This window comes from Astatotilapia calliptera, chromosome 3, assembly GCF_964374335.1.
Source record: "Astatotilapia calliptera chromosome 3, fAstCal68.1, whole genome shotgun sequence".
Lineage (NCBI taxonomy): Eukaryota > Metazoa > Chordata > Actinopteri > Cichliformes > Cichlidae > Astatotilapia > Astatotilapia calliptera.
Window position 1 is genome coordinate 45,853,820 of NC_137424.1, and position 21,200 is coordinate 45,875,019.

At 36.4% G+C, this 21,200-nt stretch overlaps 1 protein-coding gene across 1 annotated transcript; it reads left to right on the top strand.

The window, feature by feature from the left end:
* The first annotated feature begins 21 nt into the window (after window positions 1–21).
* On the top strand, window positions 22–18,999 carry LOC113018005 (Fc receptor-like protein 5). The gene is made up of 14 exons (XM_080295381.1): window positions 22–58; window positions 496–531; window positions 705–971; window positions 10,652–10,927; window positions 11,979–12,004; window positions 12,472–12,709; window positions 13,680–13,943; window positions 14,142–14,412; window positions 15,193–15,452; window positions 16,793–17,092; window positions 17,265–17,525; window positions 17,767–18,019; window positions 18,196–18,445; window positions 18,525–18,999. Exons 1-14 carry the CDS (start codon window positions 22–24, stop codon window positions 18,537–18,539), a joined length of 2,754 nt encoding a protein of 917 aa, XP_080151507.1. The 3' UTR covers window positions 18,540–18,999.
* The last annotated feature ends 2,201 nt before the right edge of the window (window positions 19,000–21,200 follow it).

The window sequence follows — 21,200 nt, forward strand, 5'->3', positions numbered from 1 at the left end:
GTGTCACTGCTGGATGTGAGGATGGGAGCCACTTTGCTCTGTGAGCTGGGCCTATTCTGTGAGTACATCACTGACTTCTATTGTTTGATTCATACTGATCCATAAACATGTTTTAGTAAGAAGAACAGAGCATCAGTCATTTGTACCATTGCAGGTCATGTGATCATAGGACTCTCATGTTTGTTACCAACATGGTTGTTTGTAGACTGGATTAGATTTTAGTGCACTGACTCAGATCAGAGTGGAGCTGCTTTAGTTTATCTAAGAAAGGTTTGTTTCTCCATCAGTGATAATTTGATGCTTTTGACATCCTAATATAAAATGTAATCAATCATAGTAGACACTGATTAAACATATAACGGCAGTGATTAAAGCCAGTGCTAGATTTAAACAGCCTTTTAACATGTTACATTTCAAATCTAACATCAACAAAACACTCACATGATTTGAGTGTCTTTAGTTTGATAATGTCTGAAGTTTCTGTCTTTATTGCAGTGCTCTGTACGCTCGTCTGCAGTGGACACGCTCAAGGTGACTGAACAGTTTTCACTTTTTCTATTTCTTCCTTTTTATTTAGCAAAGATTATTCTCAACCTGTATGACTCTACATAAATAAAGTATTAATAATCAATCAACATTCTGCCTTGAGCATAAAGTGTTTCAGATTGTCTGTTGTCTGATTGTTTGTTTGTGTTGGATTCTAGTTGCTGTGCTAACTATTGAACCCAGCTCGTCCAGTTATTTCATTGGAGAGTTTGTTACCTTCAAGTGTGACATGAATGAAGGAGAAGACACTGACTGGTATTACACAATCAAGAAGGATGGTCGAGAGTATGCCCCCAACAGGGAGAACAAAGACTGCACATTAGAAATTATCTCAACAGGCCACAGTGGTGAATATCAGTGCTCTGGTAGCAGGAAGGAGTCACATTATATAAAGAACAGTAATACTGTCTTTATAACTGTATTAGGTAAGTCCTCAGTGATTAATGCTGTGATGATTCCTGATAAAATACTCATCTGAATTATAAAAAAATATGTGTTTAATAAATGTTTCATTGAAAGTATTGTATTTCTTATGTGTTGGAACTTTAACAAAGATCCTTGCATTTTACCTAACTTTGTTCACAGTACACACTGCAACCAAAATACTTAGACAATATGTCATTACAGCATGTGCATGTTTTACTGTATAACAAGAATAACTGTGGATGAAACTTAATTTAAATAATGAAAAAAAAAAGAAACATCAAAAGATTCATATAATTTAAGGTGACGATGTTTCTGTTGTCTAAATGTGTGTGTGTGTGTGTGTGTGTGTGTGTGTGTGTGTGTGTGTGTGAGTTTGCTTGTGTCAAAATTGGGGACTTCTGTCAGCTCACACACCAGTCAATTGGGGACACCTCTACCTTTGGGGACCAAAACCACCGTCCCCAATTAGATTTACCTCTAACAACGTTCAGCATGCTCTAAAACATATTTTAATCCAAAAATCTCACCTGTCCCCAAAAGTGACATTTTTTAGATTTTTTGTGTATGTGTATGACATTGCCCCCAAAAATTTTTGCAATCTGTGTATAACTCTATGTTGCCCCTAGTGGAAGTGTGTGAAATTGCAAGAATTTCCACTGTCCCCAAAAGTGACAAATCTTGGATTTTTTTGTGTGTGTATTACCTCTCCCTAACCCTTATATTATTATAGTGTAAGATTTCTTTTAATATATTGATCTTTTTTGAAAATCTTATTCAACATTCTTCTGTATGAATGGTTTTATATAAACAAACATTTGTTCTCTTGACTAAATAATAGAAATCAGTAGACTATTTAGTAGATTATATTTTTAAAGGGTAAAGAAGACACTAGAAAATACAAAAGAGTCATATTTCACGTAATTATGATATAAATAGTTTTAATATTTTTTAAAGAATTATTTGGCATGATGTGAAGCAGATGCATGAAATAATGGAGCACTTTAGGTTCATATTTGCTTTCTGAACTGCAGCTTGACATAAATTACTCTAAATTCTTGATACTTTTAGTGCAAAATATTTAAGATGTTTCTTGAATTTCTGTTGGATGGTGCAGGGATCCAAAATTTGGTGAAACAGCTGAGCTAAATTTAAATTTCAATGTTAATACCTAAAAAGCATAAAAAGTCACAAGCATATGGCATAAAACTTAATTCTCACCAAAGTTTCTTTAAGAGCTGATCAAAAACTGTGTAAGACAATGGTCATTACACATGGATCATGACAGAAAAAAAAATTATATCCTGGATACAAGTGGGAAAGATTAGCTTCTGTAGCATGGTTGACTGGGTCTTAGAGATATGTGCAGAGCTTGACTCAAGTCAAGTTCAAAGTCAGCTTTATTGTGAAAACCCACATGTACAGATGATACACAGGAATTTTAAATTGTAATGCTCCCACGGTCTACAGTGTACAGTGAAAACCTTAAAGATAAAAACAAAACAAAAGTCCTATGTACAACATAATACAATGAACACTAGTGTCATACAATCAGAGTGCTTTCGGGAAAGAGTTTGTGTGCAAGTGGGGGTGGGGCAGTAAGTCAAAGGGCGATGTTTAGAGTTTTGTATGTCTGTCGGGTGGGGGAGCTCAGAGGAAAGAGATGAATGCAGGTCTGGAGTTCGTGTGTGTGTGAGAGTGAAGAGGCACAGAGCAGGGACAGCCTAAAGATAGGGGAGGTGAGGTAAGACCTCTATGTCACCATAGGCCTTGATCGCAGCCATAGAGGTGTGTGCAAGCAGCAGCATGTAGAGCAGCTTTAAAGGTATGAAAAGTGATTAAAACTTTTTTAGTTTTTTATACCTATATCTTAAGGGTTCTGCTGACAAGTTTCAGCATTTTCTGTTTGAATGTAAGAAAGTTATTTAGTAATAACTGCTAATACTGGCTTGCTAGATGTGCCCTTGATGATTTGGGGAAAAAAAGATTCGAGCTAATTAGCCCGAAAAAGCTAGCCACATATAAGTTACACATTCAGAGCCGTCTTGGATTAAACATCAAGGGATGTTTGAATGTACCAAACATTCAATATTTTAGGGGATTTAATTTTTTTTATGCTTTTATGATTCTAAAATAATAAAGGATGTTTATTAGCATCCTTAAGTTTTTCATGTGCAAGCTAACAATGAGGATTATCTTGTTAATTAAGAGAGGCTAATGAAACGGAAAAAATAAATAAGCTTTATAAAGAGGAATATTATGCTATTTGTTTAATTTATTTATTTATTATTCTGAAACAAAGAAACATAAATAAACTGCAGGATTTTGAATGTCCCATTTAGGTTAAAGTGGAGTGTATTTGTGTTAGAAACGTCCCCAAAAGTCATAAGAATATGGCATACTAGTGACTATAGTTGCATATAGTTTTGTATTTTTTTTTTTTGATATCATGTCCCTATTTTCTGTATAAAACTATCCATGAAGTCAGAGAACAATTTATCAATGATTCCCACACTCAAGTAAGGGCTATGTTGTAAAATCCTTCATTATGTCTAAGATTTGAAAATATGGAACAAATACCAATCAGAATGAGGATTAAGATAAAACAATCCATCCCCCACATCATTACACATACCTCAACATATGCATATGTTTAATAATCAGAGTTCATTGTATTTACCAGTTCCAGTTATTTACCAGTTATTGTATTTTTAAAAATAATGTCATGTCCCTTTTTCAGTATAACTCCATACATGAAGTTCGAGAACAATTTATCAGTGATCACCACACTCAAGAGTTATGTTGTAAAATCCTTCATTATGTCAAAGATATGAAAATATGGAACAAATACCAATCAGAAGGAGGATTAAGATAAAGTAATCCATCCCCCAAATCATTACACATACCTCAACATATGCATATGTTGAGGTATGTGTAATGAGTTCGTTGTATTTACCAGTTCCCTAAGGAAAGTTTCTCATTGAATGTCCCCATTTAGGTTAAAGCGGAGTGTATTTGTGTTAGAAACGTCCCCAAAAGTCAGAAGTTTATGGCATTCTAATGACTATAGTTGGATATGCTTTGGGATTTTTTTAAAAGATGTTATCATGTTCCTTTTTTCTGTATAAATCTACCTATAAAGTCAACAAACAATTTATCAGTGATCTCCTCACTCAAGTAAGGGTTATTGTTGTAAAATCCTTCATTATGTCTAAGATTTGAAAATATGGAACAAATACCAATCAGAATGAGGACTAAGATAAAGCAATCCATCCCCCAAATCATTAAACATATCTTAATATATGCAGATGTTTAATAATCAGAGTTCATTGTATTAACCAGTTCCCTAACGAAAGTTTCCCATTGAATGTCCCCATTTAGGTTAAAGCGGAGTGTATTTGTGTTAGAAACGTCCCCAAAAGTCATAAGCATATGGCATAGACTATAGTTGGATATGTTGCGGGATTTTTTTTTCTAAAAATAGTATCATGTCCCTTTTTCAGTATAAATCTATCCATGAAGTCTGTAAACAATTTATCAATGATCCCCACACTCAAGCAAGGGTTATGTTAAAAAAAAAGAACAACCCCTTCATTATGTCTAAGATTTAAAAATACAGAACAAATACCAATCAGAATGAGGACTAAGATAAAGAAATCAATCTGAAAAGTAGTTACACATACCTTAACATATGCATGTGTTTAATGATCAGAGTTCATTGTATTTACCAGTTCCCTAAGGAAAGTTTCTCATTGAATGTCCCCATTTAGGTTAAAGAGGAGTGTATTTGTTAGAAATATCCCCAAAAGTCATAAGTATACTGTACGGCATACCTATGACTATAGTCAGATATGTTTTTGTATTGTTTTTTACAAATAGTGTCATGTCCCTTTTTCAGTATAACTCAATACATGAAGTTCGAGAACAATTTATCAGTGATCACCACACTCAAGAGTTATGTTGTAAAATCCTTCATTATGTCAAAGATATGAAAATATGGAACAGTTACCAATCAGAATGAGGACTAAGATAAAGCAATCCATCCCCCAAATCATTTGTGTTAAAAACGTCCCCAAAAGTCATAAGCATATGGCATACTAATGACTATAGTTGGATATGCTTTGTAATTTTTTTAAAAATAGTATCATGTCCTTTTTGCAGTATAAATCTATCCATGAAGTCTGTAAACAATTTATCAATGATCCCCACAGTCAAGCAAGGGTTATGTTTTCATTATGAAACATATGCATATGTTGAGGTATGTGTAATGAGTTCGTTGTATTTACCAGTTCCCTAAGGAAAGTTTCTCATTGAATGTCCCCATTTAGGTTAAAGCGGAGTGTATTTGTGTTAGAAACGTCCCCAAAAGTCAGAAGTTTATGGCATTCTAATGACTATAGTTGGATATGCTTTGGGATTTTTTTAAAAGATGTTATCATGTTCCTTTTTTCTGTATAAATCTACCTATAAAGTCAACAAACAATTTATCAGTGATCTCCTCACTCAAGTAAGGGTTATTGTTGTAAAATCCTTCATTATGTCTAAGATTTGAAAATATGGAACAAATACCAATCAGAATGAGGACTAAGATAAAGCAATCCATCCCCCAAATCATTACACATATCTTAATATATGCAGATGTTTAATAATCAGAGTTCATTGTATTAACCAGTTCCCTAACGAAAGTTTCCCATTGAATGTCCCCATTTAGGTTAAAGCGGAGTGTATTTGTGTTAGAAACGTCCCCAAAAGTCATAAGCATATGGCATACCTATGACTATAGTCGGATATGTTTTTGTATTGTTTTTTAAAAATAGTGTCATGTCCCTTTTTCAGTATAACTCCATACATGAAGTTCGAGAACAATTTATCAGTGATCACCACACTCAAGAGTTATGTTGTAAAATCCTTCATTATGTCAAAGATATGAAAATATGGAACAAATACCAATCAGAAGGAGGATTAAGATAAAGTAATCCATCCCCCAAATCATTACACATACCTCAACATATGCATATGTTTCATTATGAAACATATGCATATGTTGAGGTATGTGTAATGAGTTCGTTGTATTTACCAGTTCCCTAAGGAAAGTTTCTCATTGAATGTCCCCATTTAGGTTAAAGCGGAGTGTATTTGTGTTAGAAACGTCCCCAAAAGTCAGAAGTTTATGGCATTCTAATGACTATAGTTGGATATGCTTTGGGATTTTTTTAAAAGATGTTATCATGTTCCTTTTTTCTGTATAAATCTACCTATAAAGTCAACAAACAATTTATCAGTGATCTCCTCACTCAAGTAAGGGTTATTGTTGTAAAATCCTTCATTATGTCTAAGATTTGAAAATATGGAACAAATACCAATCAGAATGAGGACTAAGATAAAGCAATCCATCCCCCAAATCATTACACATATCTTAATATATGCAGATGTTTAATAATCAGAGTTCATTGTATTAACCAGTTCCCTAAGGAAAGTTTCCCATTGAATGTCCCCATTTAGGTTAAAGCGGAGTGTATTTGTGTTAGAAACGTCCCCAAAAGTCATAAGCATATGGCATAGACTATAGTTGGATATGTTGCGGGATTTTTTTTCTAAAAATAGTATCATGTCCCTTTTTCAGTATAAATCTATCCATGAAGTCTGTAAACAATTTATCAATGATCCCCACACTCAAGCAAGGGTTATGTTTTCATTATGAAACATATGCATATGTTGAGGTATGTGTAATGAGTTCGTTGTATTTACCAGTTCCCTAAGGAAAGTTTCTCATTGAATGTCCCCATTTAGGTTAAAGCGGAGTGTATTTGTGTTAGAAACGTCCCCAAAAGTCATAAGTATATGGCATTCTGATGACTATAGTTGGATATGCTTTGGGATTTTTTAAAAGATGTTATCATGTTCCTTTTTTCTGTATAAATCTACCTATAAAGTCAACAAACAATTTATCAGTGATCTCCTCACTCAAGTAAGGGTTATTGTTGTAAAATCCTTCATTATGTCTAAGATTTGAAAATATGGAACAAATACCAATCAGAATGAGGACTAAGATAAAGCAATCCATCCCCCAAATCATTACACATATCTTAATATATGCAGATGTTTAATAATCAGAGTTCATTGTATTAACCAGTTCCCTAAGGAAAGTTTCCCATTGAATGTCCCCATTTAGGTTAAAGAGGAGTGTATTTGTGTTAGAAAAGTCCCCAAAAGTCATAAGCATATGGCATACTAATGACTATAGTTGGATATGTTGCAGGATTTTTTTTCTAAAAATAGTATCATGTCCCTTTTTCAGTATAAATCTATCCATGAAGTCTGTAAACAATTTATCAATGATCCCCACACTCAAGCAAGGGTTATGTTAAAAGAAAGAACAACCCCTTCATATTGTCTAAGATTTAAAAATACAGAACAAATACCAATCAGAATGAGGACTAAGATAAAGAAATCAATCCGAAAAGTAGTTACACATACCTTAACATATGCATGTGTTTAATGATCAGAGTTCATTGTATTTACCAGTTCCCTAAGGAAAGTTTCCCACTGAATGTCCCCATTTAAGTTAAAGAGGAGTGTATTTGTGTTAGAAACATCCCCAAAAGTCATAAGTATACAGTACGGCATACCTATGACTATAGTCAGATGTGTTTTTGTATTGTTTTTTACAAATAGTGTCATGTCCCTTTTTCAGTATAACTCAATACATGAAGTTCGAGAACAATTTATCAGTGATCACCACACTCAAGAGTTATGTTGTAAAATCCTTCATTATGTCAAAGATATGAAAATATGGAACAAATACCAATCAGAAGGAGGATTAAGATAAAGTAATCCATCCCCCAAATCATTACACATACCTCAACATATGCATATGTTTCATTATGAAACATATGCATATGTTGAGGTATGTGTAATGAGTTCGTTGTATTTACCAGTTCCCTAAGGAAAGTTTCTCATTGAATGTCCCCATTTAGGTTAAAGCGGAGTGTATTTGTGTTAGAAACGTCCCCAAAAGTCATAAGTATATGGCATTCTGATGACTATAGTTGGATATGCTTTGGGATTTTTTAAAAGATGTTATCATGTTCCTTTTTTCTGTATAAATCTACCTATAAAGTCAACAAACAATTTATCAGTGATCTCCTCACTCAAGTAAGGGTTATTGTTGTAAAATCCTTCATTATGTCTAAGATTTGAAAATATGGAACAAATACCAATCAGAATGAGGACTAAGATAAAGCAATCCATCCCCCAAATCATTACACATATCTTAATATATGCAGATGTTTAATAATCAGAGTTCATTGTATTAACCAGTTCCCTAACGAAAGTTTCCCATTGAATGTCCCCATTTAGGTTAAAGCGGAGTGTATTTGTGTTAGAAACGTCCCCAAAAGTCATAAGCATATGGCATAGACTATAGTTGGATATGTTGCGGGATTTTTTTTCTAAAAATAGTATCATGTCCCTTTTTCAGTATAAATCTATCCATGAAGTCTGTAAACAATTTATCAATGATCCCCACACTCAAGCAAGGGTTATGTTAAAAAAAAAACCTTCACTATGTCTAAGATTTAAAAATACGGAACAAATACCAATCAGAATGAGGACTAAGATAAAGAAATCCATCCGAAAAGTAGTTACACATACCTTAACATATGCAGATGTTTAATAATCAGAGTTTATTGTATTAACCAGTTTCCTAAGGAAAGTTTCCCATTGAATGTCCCCATTTACGTTAAAGCGGAGTGTTTTTGTGTTAGAAACGTCCCCAAAAGTCATAAGAGTCAGGTATACCAATAACTATTGTTGCATATGTTTTTGCAATTTTTAAATGGAGGTATATTTCTGTATTTAGTATTAATCTACCCTTGAGATCAGTGACAAAACCGTTAATGGTCACTGATCGTTAATGACGATCAGTTAATGATCACTGTACTCTGGTACTATATCAATCCAATTTCATTTATGTATATCCTTTTGATTGTCCTCATTCAGGTTAACGCAGTGCATTTTTGTTAGAAATGTCCCCGGAAGTCATAAGAGTCATCTTCTTTGGCAGTTTTTAATTGTCGCTTGTCTATTTGTTATTCATGTTAAATCTACTCGTAACATCAGTGAAAACTAAAATTAAGATATCCATTCTAAAATCGTACAGCTTGTCTTATCACTCACAGATCTTTAATACTGTACTTATTGGTGCCCTGATGTAAAGGATATTTTGATTGCTTCTAATGTAGGTTAAAGTAGTGTGTTTATTAATAATTAAATTAAATCTTATATGATAGGTTTGGATAGTTTCTGAAAATCAAATGAACTCTTGGTAATTGTGTTCAAATTATCTGTGTTAACAATTCATAGGTGAAATTAGAAATTTCTTTTAGTTTAAATAGAATATAAAAACTAGTTTAACTGTCTAATGTTTGCCTATTTAACTGATGTTTATCTACTCAAGACTAACCAAGCTGAAGCAGCATCATGAGAAATGCCTGAAATGTAAAAAAAAATTGATCTGCAAAATCCAGATTCCTCAAGCAATGAGATTGAGTCTCTTCTGTCAGGTATGGAGCCAACAAAAACACAATAGAACAAGAAAATGGATCAAGATGAAGACAGGGGACCAGGGACTTCTTCCCAGTGAACATATTTGGAAGCAAAGTTCTTGCCTTACAATTTGCTGGTAACAAACACTCAATAGTACAGATGATTTTTTTTTATCCAAGTTTCTCTGCATTAATGATGTGCATATAAACTCCCAAAACAACACAGTAGTAATAAATGCAGTCAAAAATTTAAATTGTTCTGTGGCCGAGACGTTGGACATAGTTTTGATTTCTTCAAGATAAATAGAGACCTTAATTATTCTTTAGATTATTGTTAGATTGGGTAGTTAACATTACATTGTACTTTGAAGGAATTGCCTTTAAGGGAAGTATGGTCCCCAAAACTGACATAAAATAACTTGTGTATGTGTGTATTGCTGAAGACCCCGAATGGAAGTAAGGTCCCCAAAAGTGGCATAAAATAGTTTGTGTATGTGTGTGTCGCCGAAGACCCCAAATGGAAGTAAGGTCCCCAAAAGTGGCATAAAATAGTTTTTTTTATCTGTGTATCGCTGAAGACCCCAAAGGGGACATTAAACATTCCAAGTCCCCAATGGGAAGGTAAAAATACTGTCTGGACAAAAGTTGCTTAAAATTAAAATCTCAAGTGATTTTTTATTTCTGTGGTCTTGGAGGAGTAAAACTGAGTTGCCAGCTTGCTTCTAAACCATACAGAAAGTGGTGTCCCCAAAGGGGGGGAGTTAAGATATGCGACCCCAAACGGGACTTAAGCGAGTATGTGTGTGTGTGTGTGTGTGTGTGTTTCCTTCAACAGTGAACTGCATTAGTTTACATTCAGTGTGACTTCTTCAGGCCTGAGATTGAACAAACATTCATACTGTGCTTATTTAGAAATCTACAACCTGAATTACTGCAGCTCTGTCACCATGTTGAGACAGAAATCAGAAAAATTTAAAGTGACTTAAACTGTAGGAAAAAAAATATATAATGGAGACATTTGTAGATTTTATTGGGGGGGGGGGGGGGGGGGTGATTTAAAAAAATGATTTTTTTTAACCTTTTATACATTTATATTGTATCAGGTGTGCATTTTGTTCTCTTCTTTTTCATAACAGCAGATAGACCCAGGGCCACACTGACAGCAGGAACAACAATCATACCAGTAGGGGGCAGTGTGACACTGACCTGCTCTGTGCAGAGCTCTGATGGATGGAAATATGAGTGGTTCAGACGAACCCAAAGAACCTCTGAAGGTAAAATCAGAGATCAACAAAACAGAGATATCAGAGTATCTCAAGGAGGAATCTACAGCTGCAGAGGAACAAGAGGAAACCCAGTTTACTACACTGATAGAAGTGATGATGTCACCATTGAGATAACCTGTGAGTTCAGTCATTTAGTTTGAAATATACATTCACTCATGATTATCAAACATACAATGTGAAGTTTTCTGTGTTGATTTCATGTTTGTTGTGTGATCTCCATTTGACAAATGTCGTCATGGTCAGCACAGGATGAATTCAATGGTCTACAAAGCATGTTACATTGTTAGTCAGACAAAGAGCTGCAGCTGATAGTAGCCTCATTGTAGACAGTTTGTCACCACTTTGTGTCACGAACTTTCAGCTGGTATAGAGACGCCAATGCTGACCTGCTGCTCCATCACCTGAGGACAATAATGACACAAACAGGATAAAATATAGTTCTTCAAACTCCCTCAACAAATGAAAACAAATATGAAACTTCTTTAAAAAAAGAATAAAAGTCATTCAATCATCTCATCAAATACTGGCGTAGATTAAAATTAATCTGAAGCACACACACACGAGTGGGTTTGATAGAAAGGTTTTTGATTTTATTTCTATTGAACTCATTGATTTGCATGTTAACCTCAAAGTGATTTTATGAAAGCAAATCAAACTCATTCCAACTTCTTCCTGAAAAAGTCTCATTTGTACAGAAAACGACTTTGTGGAGAAAAGTGTGTTTATGTTCATTCTTTAAAAATAAGTTTCTGTCTGTGATTCAGCTGTTTTACACTCACTTTATTTGAAAACAAAATAAAATAAAACAAACAAACAAACACAGGTAAACAACAGAAGCTCAGATGTCCCAGTTTTACTGCTGGGCTCAGATCACTAACAGTTACCAGTTCACCCATCTCTGCATAAATAAAAGAATTAAAACAAATAATGTGTTATAATTTTAAAAATTGTACAAATACATGAAAGTGATGAACGTCAGCTTAACATTTTATTTTGCTGTTGTAGTAGCTGTGTACAACATTTAAAATGAAATGTTAAATGATAGAAAATAACTTCCAGTCAGCTTTTGTGTGTGAACTTGATTTTTTCAAATAACTTTTTAATAATATTTGTAGTAAGACGACTTTAAAAACACACACATACTTCTCTTTCAAACACTCTCCTCCCACTCCGACAGAAAGTAAAGAAGTTGTTCACGGCACTGTAACTATTAAAACAGTAATGAACAGAAAACAGAGATGAGGCATTCAAACTATTTTTGATTTGAAAAAAAAAAAAAAAAACTTTTCTAGGCAGTCGAAGTCTCACATGCAGAAAAATTACACGTTGTTTCCTAAATTGGTCAATGTTTAACACATAATCAGTGCTGTAAGAAATTTCTTCCTTAGACAACCAACAATTTAAAGATTAACTTTTTCTGTATCTTATACAGCAAGTAAACCCAGAGCCACACTGACAGCACACAGTTCAATCATACCAGCAGGGGGCAGTGTGACACTGAGCTGCTCTGTGGAGGGCTCTGCTGGCTGCAATACAACTGAAATTTATAAATGAATTAAAGTAACACTATAACTATGATTTTTGTTATTTGTTTTGTGGTTCTTCTTGATATATTTATTTAAATTTTTATATTTGTTTGTTGAACAGTTTGGGCTGCTGTGAATCTGCAGCACAGCTGGTCTCAGATATTCACTGGTGAGACAATCACTCTCAGATGTGAGATTCAGGGAGGTGAAGGAAAGGTGTGGAAATATGAATGGACAGCACCCAACACAAACAGCCCTCCAACATCCAGTGAATACAGGATCAGCAGAGTTTCAGTGTCCCACAGTGGAGACTACAGATGTCGGGGTAGCAGTGACTATCTCTTAACAGGATGGAGTGATGCCTTCAGACTGACAGTTTCATGTGAGTTGGACCATGATTCATGCTGACATTTCATGTTTTCATGTTTACACCTGTCTTAACAGGAAAACTCCAACAATGATCCAGCTGTCTGCAGGCAGCTCAGGACAACAGTTTTTCTCACTGTGCAAACAGAAAGGAGAGACACCATGGAGGCTCTTAAAATATCAGCAGTTTAAAGAGGAATGTACAGAGATGACAGTTTGATAAGAGAATGATAAATCAGTGAAATCTTTAGTTTGTTAGACAGTCTAATGTGTCACATGCAGGTAGGGATGGGAATTGATAAGAATTGATTGATTCTCATTGGCTCCACTTTGAGAGTCGCCACCATCTCTAAGCAGAATATCAAAGACATTCATGCAGATTAGAGGCTGTGAGGTCAAATGTTTGTGCATGTTGGAGGTATTTCTCCTCTTTGTTGTGATCAGTGTTGGGATCATTTCTCAAAAAAAGTAAAGCAAAAAAGTTCTTACACAAAAGCAGCACAAAGAGACTTTAAATCAGTTGTCATGGTGATTCTACAGTAGAAACATGAACAGGTAGAAACGGAGCTGCAGCCTGACTGCTCATCAGTTTGTTACCTGTTGAATTTCAGCAGCAGCTTTACTGTAAATCACAACTCATTTCTCACAGTGCTGGTCTGGGGTCAGCATTCACTCAGCTTTAACGTCACTCTGGGTTCTTGGCTAGCTTAGCGTTAGCATGCTGTGCTTTAAAGAGCCAAAGTTGTGTTAACAGGTGATTATTTGAATGCAGTTGTTTCTGTCCTAGAACAGTTTCCACTTTACCATCACTCTCATCCTGTATGCTGTAATCCGGCTCTCTACTCCCATCCCTACATGCAGGATTACTAATTACTGTTTGTGTTTGTAGATAAATTAATCAGTGAATGGTTAAAGTGTGATCAGTACTGTAGCAAGTTTATTCTTCATGATGTTTTAATGTTTTACTTATTTTGTTTCTTCAACAGCAAGTAAACCCAGAGCCACACTGACAGCACACAGTTCAATCATACCAGCAGGGGGCAGTGTGACACTGAGCTGCTCTGTGGAGGGCTCTGCTGGCTGGAAGTTTGACTGGTTCAGACGTGATTCAGTCTCTTCTAAAGCTCAGCTCATGAGAGGAAATGAAGCAAACAGAGTCTCACAAGGAGGTCTGTACCACTGCAGAGGAGGGAGAGGAGATCCAGTTTACTACACAGAGGACAGCAGTGACGTCACAGTTACAGAAACTCGTGGGTTCAATTATTTTATTTCTGCCAAACTGAGAGATGTCATTTTGTGTTCTGTGCTAACAATTTCATTCAACAACTGTGAGTTTATTAACCCTGAAATGAGAGACAACTCCTGACAAATAGAAGAATTTATTCCGTCTTATTTTTTTTATCTTCATGTTTCTATTTGTCTCTAACTGGATATTTTTCTGTGAACAGTTCCCAGTAAGCCCACTGTGACGCTGCAGCCATCCTGGCCTCAGATATACAGCAGTGAGACAGTCACTGTCAGATGTGAGATTCAGGGAGGTGAAGGAAAGGTGTGGAAATATGAATGGACAGCACCCAACACAAACAGCCCTCCAACATCCAGTGAATACAGGATCAGCAGAGTTTCAGTGTCCCACAGTGGAGACTACAGATGTCGGGGTAGCAGTGACTATCTCTTAACAGGATGGAGTGATGCCTTCAGACTGACAGTTTCATGTGAGTTGGACCATGATTCATGCTGACATTTAATGTTTTCATGTTTACATCTGTCTTAACAGGAAAACTGTTACTGCAAACTGAAAGCGAGAGTTAAAGAACCGATAAGTTGGATCGATAAGCAGGCAGAGACTAATGATTCCCAGGACTTTGACTACTGGGAACCAGTTCCTTACTCCCATCCCTACATGCAGGATTACTAATTACTGTTTGTGCTTGTAGATAAATTAATCAGTGTTTAAAGTGTGATCAGTAGTGTCACAAGTTTATCCTTGATTATGTTTTAATGTTTTACTCATTTTGTTTCTTCAACAGCAAGTAAACCCAGAGCCACACTGACAGCACAAAGTTCAGTCATACCAGCAGGGGGCAGTGTGACACTGAGCTGCTCTGTGGAGGGCTCTGCTGGCTGGAAGTTTGACTGGTTCAGACGTGATTCAGTCTCTTCTAAAGCTCAGCTCATGAGAGGAAATGAAGCAAACAGAGTCTCACAAGGAGGTCTGTACCACTGCAGAGGAGGGAGAGGAGATCCAGTTTACTACACAGAGGACAGCAGTGACGTCACAGTTACAGAAACTCGTGAGTTCAATTATTTTATTGCTGCCAAACTGAGAGATGTTATTTTGTGTTCTGTGCTAACAATTTTATTCAACAACGGTGAGTTTATTAACCCTGAAATGAGAGACACCTCCTGACAAATAGAAGAATTTATTCCGTCTTATTTTTTTTATCTTTATGTTTCTATTTGTCTCTAACTGGATATTTTCCTGTGAACAGTTCCCAGTAAGCCCACTGTGACCCTGCAGCCATCCTGGCCTCAGATATACAGCGGTGAGACAGTCACTGTCAGATGTGAGATTCAGGGAGGTGAAGGAGCTCAGTGGACGTATGAATGGAGAGCAGCCAAGTTAAACACACCTCCAACATCCAATGAATACAGAATCATCAGAGCTACTGAGTCTGACAGTGGAGGATACAGCTGCCGGGGCAGAAGGGACTATTTCTTCTCAGAGTGGAGTGATATCATCACACTGACTGTGTCATGTAAGATCTTTCATCCAGAGTATCTAAATAAGGAAAAAGCACTTCTTCTTTCTTACAGCTTTATAACTGTCTTTCATGTTGGTCAGTAAAATGTTTAGTTTTTATTCCAACAACAAAAACCTGAACAGCAGCTTTTTATTCACAGTGAAGAGAACAAAACATATGAGAGTAACTTCTCTGCTGTGCAGCTCTAATACATGAAAGATGAAATGCAGAACAAATGCTGAATCTGTCTCAGCTGCTCCACCACATCCACTAAGAAACATTAAATCCACTGATTGTTCCTCATGTGTGTTTTTAACTTAGAAATGCAGCAAATTAAATATGAAAGATTAGTGTTGTATTTGTGTGATAGTTGTACAGTTTGTTGCAGCTTCACCATTAAAGTTATGTGATATTTATTATTTCCATATTTCCACCAAGTTATTTCAACTGGTTTGATTCAGTCATTGACTTTTGTTCTTTTTCTAAACTGAACTGCAGATAAACCAAAGGCCAAACTGAGAGCTGATAACACAGCTGTTCCAGTAGGGGGCAGTGTGACCCTGACCTGCTCTGTGAACCCATCATCATCATCTGGATGGAAATACTACTGGTACAGAGATGAGAAATCCTCTGAAGCCCTGACTACACAAGATGCAGTTTTCCACTCAAATGGACAAATCAGTGTCTCACAGGAAGGACTCTACAGGTGCAGAGGAGGGAGAGGAAACCCAGTTTACTACACAGAGGACAGCCAGTCAGTCAGGATTGGGAAAACTGGTCAGTTCAAAGTTAATGAACCCCAAATCACTACCTGATGAAAAGTATCTGATGGAAATTGACCCCTTTTTTCATTCATTTGTTCATTTCCTGAATACAGTGTCAATCAGACCTGTTGTGACTCTGTATCCAAACTGGTCTGAGATATACAGAGGAGAGACGATCACTGTCAGATGTGAGATCCATGGAGGAGACACTGAGTGGGATTATGAGTGGGAAACAAACAGCATGATAAAAGCTCCAAATCAAAATGAATACAGGATTAGATCTGCTTCATCATCCAACAGTGGAAACTATCGCTGTAAGGGCAGAATGAAAAGTTCACAGCATGAAACAACAGAGTGGAGTGATTCAGTCACACTGACAGTTTCTGACAGTAAGTAGAGTCATAGTTCATTTAACCTGGAAATAGAAACAGTTTGTAAAAATGTGTTTTTATTAGTACATGTTGAGATATTTGACATGTTTAGATAGTCTCACTCTTAAAGTTCATCATAAATATTTGTGAGTCAACATTTTAGTGACATTGAATTCAGAGTTAAGAGACGAAACATTGAGAGAAAATCTTTGTTGAACAGATGAACCCCGTCCTGTCCTCACTGTGTCTCCATCATGGCTGAGTCCTGGAGCCTCAGTAACTCTGAACTGTGAGGTTGAACATCCGTCTGCAGGATGGAGCTTCTACTGGTATAAAGCTGTTCCTGATCTAGCAGAGAAATCCTCCAGTTATGAGCTGCTACCTGATGGCAGTGGGACTGCACAGGACTCCTACATCATTCATGGACAGACACACACAGCAGGATATGTGTGCAGAGCTGGAAGAGGAGACCCAGAGTATCACACTGATCACAGTCAACCAAAGTTTGTCTGGTCTGCAGGTCAGTTTGAGGATTTATAATCTTCATGTTGATGATTTGAAAGTCTGTAAATCTGGCTGCATGACTATCAGGACTCCTGTGAACCACAAAGAAGTCAAACGTAGATGTTCACTGTGATATTTTTAATCCTAACATCTGTGAGCTTTGTCTCTTCACTGCATGTTGTTTCCAGATGTTCGTTCAGCAGCGTCTCTCACAGTGAGTCCTGACAGAGTGCAACACTTCACCTCTGACTCTGTCTCATTGACCTGTGAGGGAAACTTCACTGAGTGGAGAGTGAGGAAGTTCTCTGAGGACGGCCGACTGTACTCTGACTGTAGGAGAATGACTGGATCCACATGTGACATCAACACATCAAAGTCAGATACTGCAGTGTACTGGTGTGAGTCTGGATCAGGAGAGTTCAGCAATGCAGTCAACATCACTGTACAGAGTATGTTATTATACATTTACTACTTGGATTTGGATGATTTAAACGTCACATGAACATTTGTCCCAGCTTTGCTGTATGTGTGTAATTTATCTGGAGAAATAGCGTTTTTTTAAATACACGAGATCAGATCTTCATGATGAAAAGCATTTGTACAATCTGTTCTTATTACTGTTTGTCAGCTTTTTCTAAAAGTGTGCAGCAGCTGATGTGACTGAAACAATTGTGTGTGATTGTGTCACAGATGATGGTAATGGTCCTATCCTGGTGAGTCCTGTTCATCCTGTGACTGAGGGAGCTTCTGTTAGTCTGAGCTGCAGTTTGAGAACACAAAAAATACTTTCCAATGTGTTTTTCTATCACAATGACAAACTTATTGAAAATGATCCCCGAGGGGAGCTGAAGATCTCTGCAGTGTCAAAGTCTGATGAAGGTTTCTACAAGTGTCAGTACTCAGGAAGAGAGTCAGCACAGAGCTGGATGTCAGTTAAAGGTGAGCAGGATCAAAATATGTGATGGATTTTTATGAGTTTGATGACTGAGAAGCAACATTAGATTTTCTGATTTAAGTCTCAAAGTCGCCTGGCTTAATTTTGTAAAATTATATATATAAATACATATAATTCATCAATGAATAATTATTGTTTCTTGTAACTGTGTCAGGAGCTGACAGCTCTTCATCTCCTGTGTGGTTGATTGTTGGACTGGTTTGTGGAGTCTCTCTCGTTATTATTCTCCTGCTCTTGTTGTATCGCTGCAGACAGTCCAAGTGTAAGAGCCTCTTCTTTTCATGCTGTATTACAGAGTTTATTTACTACACACACTTTAATTATTCACACATATACATATATTCTGATCGAACAATTTACATCACAAACATGTGTAATAACATTTGTCTCTTTCACAGATTCCTGCTTCACCAGGTTGGTAAAATACTTTTTATTGTTATTTTAAACAAACATCAGTTACTTTTGAGTTTATTGTGTTTATTTCCTGTTTCAGGTGGATCCAGTCTGAGAGTCACAGTCCGGGCTCCTCCACAAATCATGGAGTCAACCAGGATGAAACTCATGAATACAACTCTGTTCATCCTGGTCAGCACTTAAACCGATCTTTATTATCATTATTAATATTGACTTTTCATTCAGTCTCCATTAACAGGAACATTTCTTAGGTTCAGTTTGTGCTCAGCAGCTTTTCAAAGAACATTTATCAAAATCCAGTTGGACAAACATCCAAATAACCAACTGACTACATGCACAAAAGATCAGAAACAAACAGGATTTTACAACCTGATTGTATCTTTAACTCGACTGAAAGAATCCACAAATGTTGTTGTTTCATATCAGATCAACACAAACAGTAACACCATGATGGGTTCATGCTCTGAAAATATCTGACAGTCCTGGATTTGACTTAAACACAACTAATGAAATTGAATGTGATGTGTTCACAAACATTTTTACATTTCAGGTGCAGATGAACTGCGAGACGTCACATACTCTCTTATTAAACTTCAAAACTTTGGAAAGAAGAGTGAGTACACAAAACACACAGTGTAGAAAAAAGCCTGGGAAGTTTTTAAAGTGTTTAAAATTTTCATTAATCTGATCATCTTCACAGAGAAGCATCATAAACCAGAGCAGAGTGCTGTTTACTCTGAGGTGAAGACAGGAGCTGCAGGTACAGTCACAACAGTCTCATTCAGTGTTTGTACTTGAACGTGTCATCACATCATTATATTGCAGGTAATTATAGGTCAACATGGAGTTTAGTTATTCACTTACTAATCAGTGTTTCAGCTTTACTGAATCACAGCATCCACAGATGCTGACCCAGACCTCAATCACAAAACACACACATGCAAAGCTGAAGTGTCACAGGCAACAAATGATTTCACTCTCTTTCACTGTAGTTGTAAAAAGTTTAAAGTCCATATGTATCCAAAATCTTTGTATCATATCTGTGCTGAACAAATGTGTCCTGAGCTCTGACGTCTCTTTTAGAGGACAGTCTGATGTATGCTGAGGTCAAACAGCCCAAAAAAGAAAAAGCCAAGAAAAACAAAGGTGAGCAAAGTCTGCCATCATCTCCAAGGGACAATCCATCAGCTGATTAAAATCTGTCATACTCAATTATCTTTGCATTAGTGGACACACCCAGTTTCCTCCTGGTTAATGATATTATTGTTTTCAATGATCTTCTCTTCATTCACAGGAACATCAAGTCCTGCAGCTGATGCAGCAGTTTATTCTGAAGTCACATCAGGAAGCTCTCTCAGTAATTCTGCTGCCATGCAGGCTGATTTATTCTTCACATTATTAAATGTCTTCAGCTCATAATATCTTTACATGTTGGAAATCACTTTGTCTCTTTGTGCTTGTCTTACAGGTCAGTGAGGAGAGCTGTAGCAGCAAAGCCAAGAAGAAGCTTTTTATGAAGCCACTCTTGCTCCTCTGCTGCCCAAATATCAGACATGCTCAGCTTTATGTACAGTTACAATATTACATCATAATATCAGACATATTGCTCTCTTATAGCATAAATAAATGCAGGTGTATTCGTGCTCTTTATATTCAGTTTTTTATTAAAGATTTTGTAATAAACCTTGAATGTATCTAACATGTTCCAACAGCAGTGAGAACAAAGTGTGAAATATGTGATCTTTAGTATCTGACAGCACAACTTAAAGTCAGTGTTTGCAGTGTTTCACAAGTAAATACTGATATGGGCACCAACAAATACTTTAACTGTGTTTGTTTACATTATATAAATAAGAATTATATCATAGGCAGTGAATATATTTGAATGTATTTCATGTATATTTTTGTGTTTCTGATCATTTTTCGCATCTTTTAGTTAGAAGGTAGAAATAATTTTTTTTTACATTTGAACATTTTATCTTTGATTTTTGTTTCCTGTATGAGATTATTGACAGACTAACAAAACAAGCGGGTTGTAACTGCGTTATCATGCAAACCTGAAATAAGCAGATGTGAGTATTATTTGCAAAGCGGTCACTAACAGTTCAGAGCATGACAGCAGTCTGCATGTATCTGACACAGAGGACTGAAGTAGAACATTTACAGAGAGAAGCTCTCTGTGTGCTGCTGTCACAGGATGAAGTCAAAGGAAAAGATAACTTGTAGATGTGATAAATCTCATATGAAAGATGGAGACAGAACATCACAGAGCTCTGCATCAATCATGGTCAGCACGACTCAGAGAAGTCGCAGTATTATAATTTTGCACTCCACTCCATTTACATCATTAACCCTTTACAGCCGATCGGAGCGGGCACGCTCTGTTTTGCGTAACTATTTTTAAATCCCAGTAGCACTGCAACCACGTAAGCTAGCGCAAAAATTTTTTTTGCATATGAAACCGGAGGAGTTGTACTTACATCTGATGCCATCAGCTTGTCCTAGGTCACGGTTTCCTTCCACATAAAGCTTTGCAAAACCTGCATAAAAAGCGCTTGCAGCAACAAAAACATAATATTCCAGAAACACGCTTTGCCGATCCAATCAGCTGTTCATAACACTTCCTACGTTGGAATAGATGTCAGCGCGAACTTTTGCATTTCCGCCATTACCTGCCCGAAACCGGAAGTGACGTCATTTTCGCGGAAATGTAGTCTTTTTTACCATCAGGGCCTCAGGGCCTATACTGCTCTTT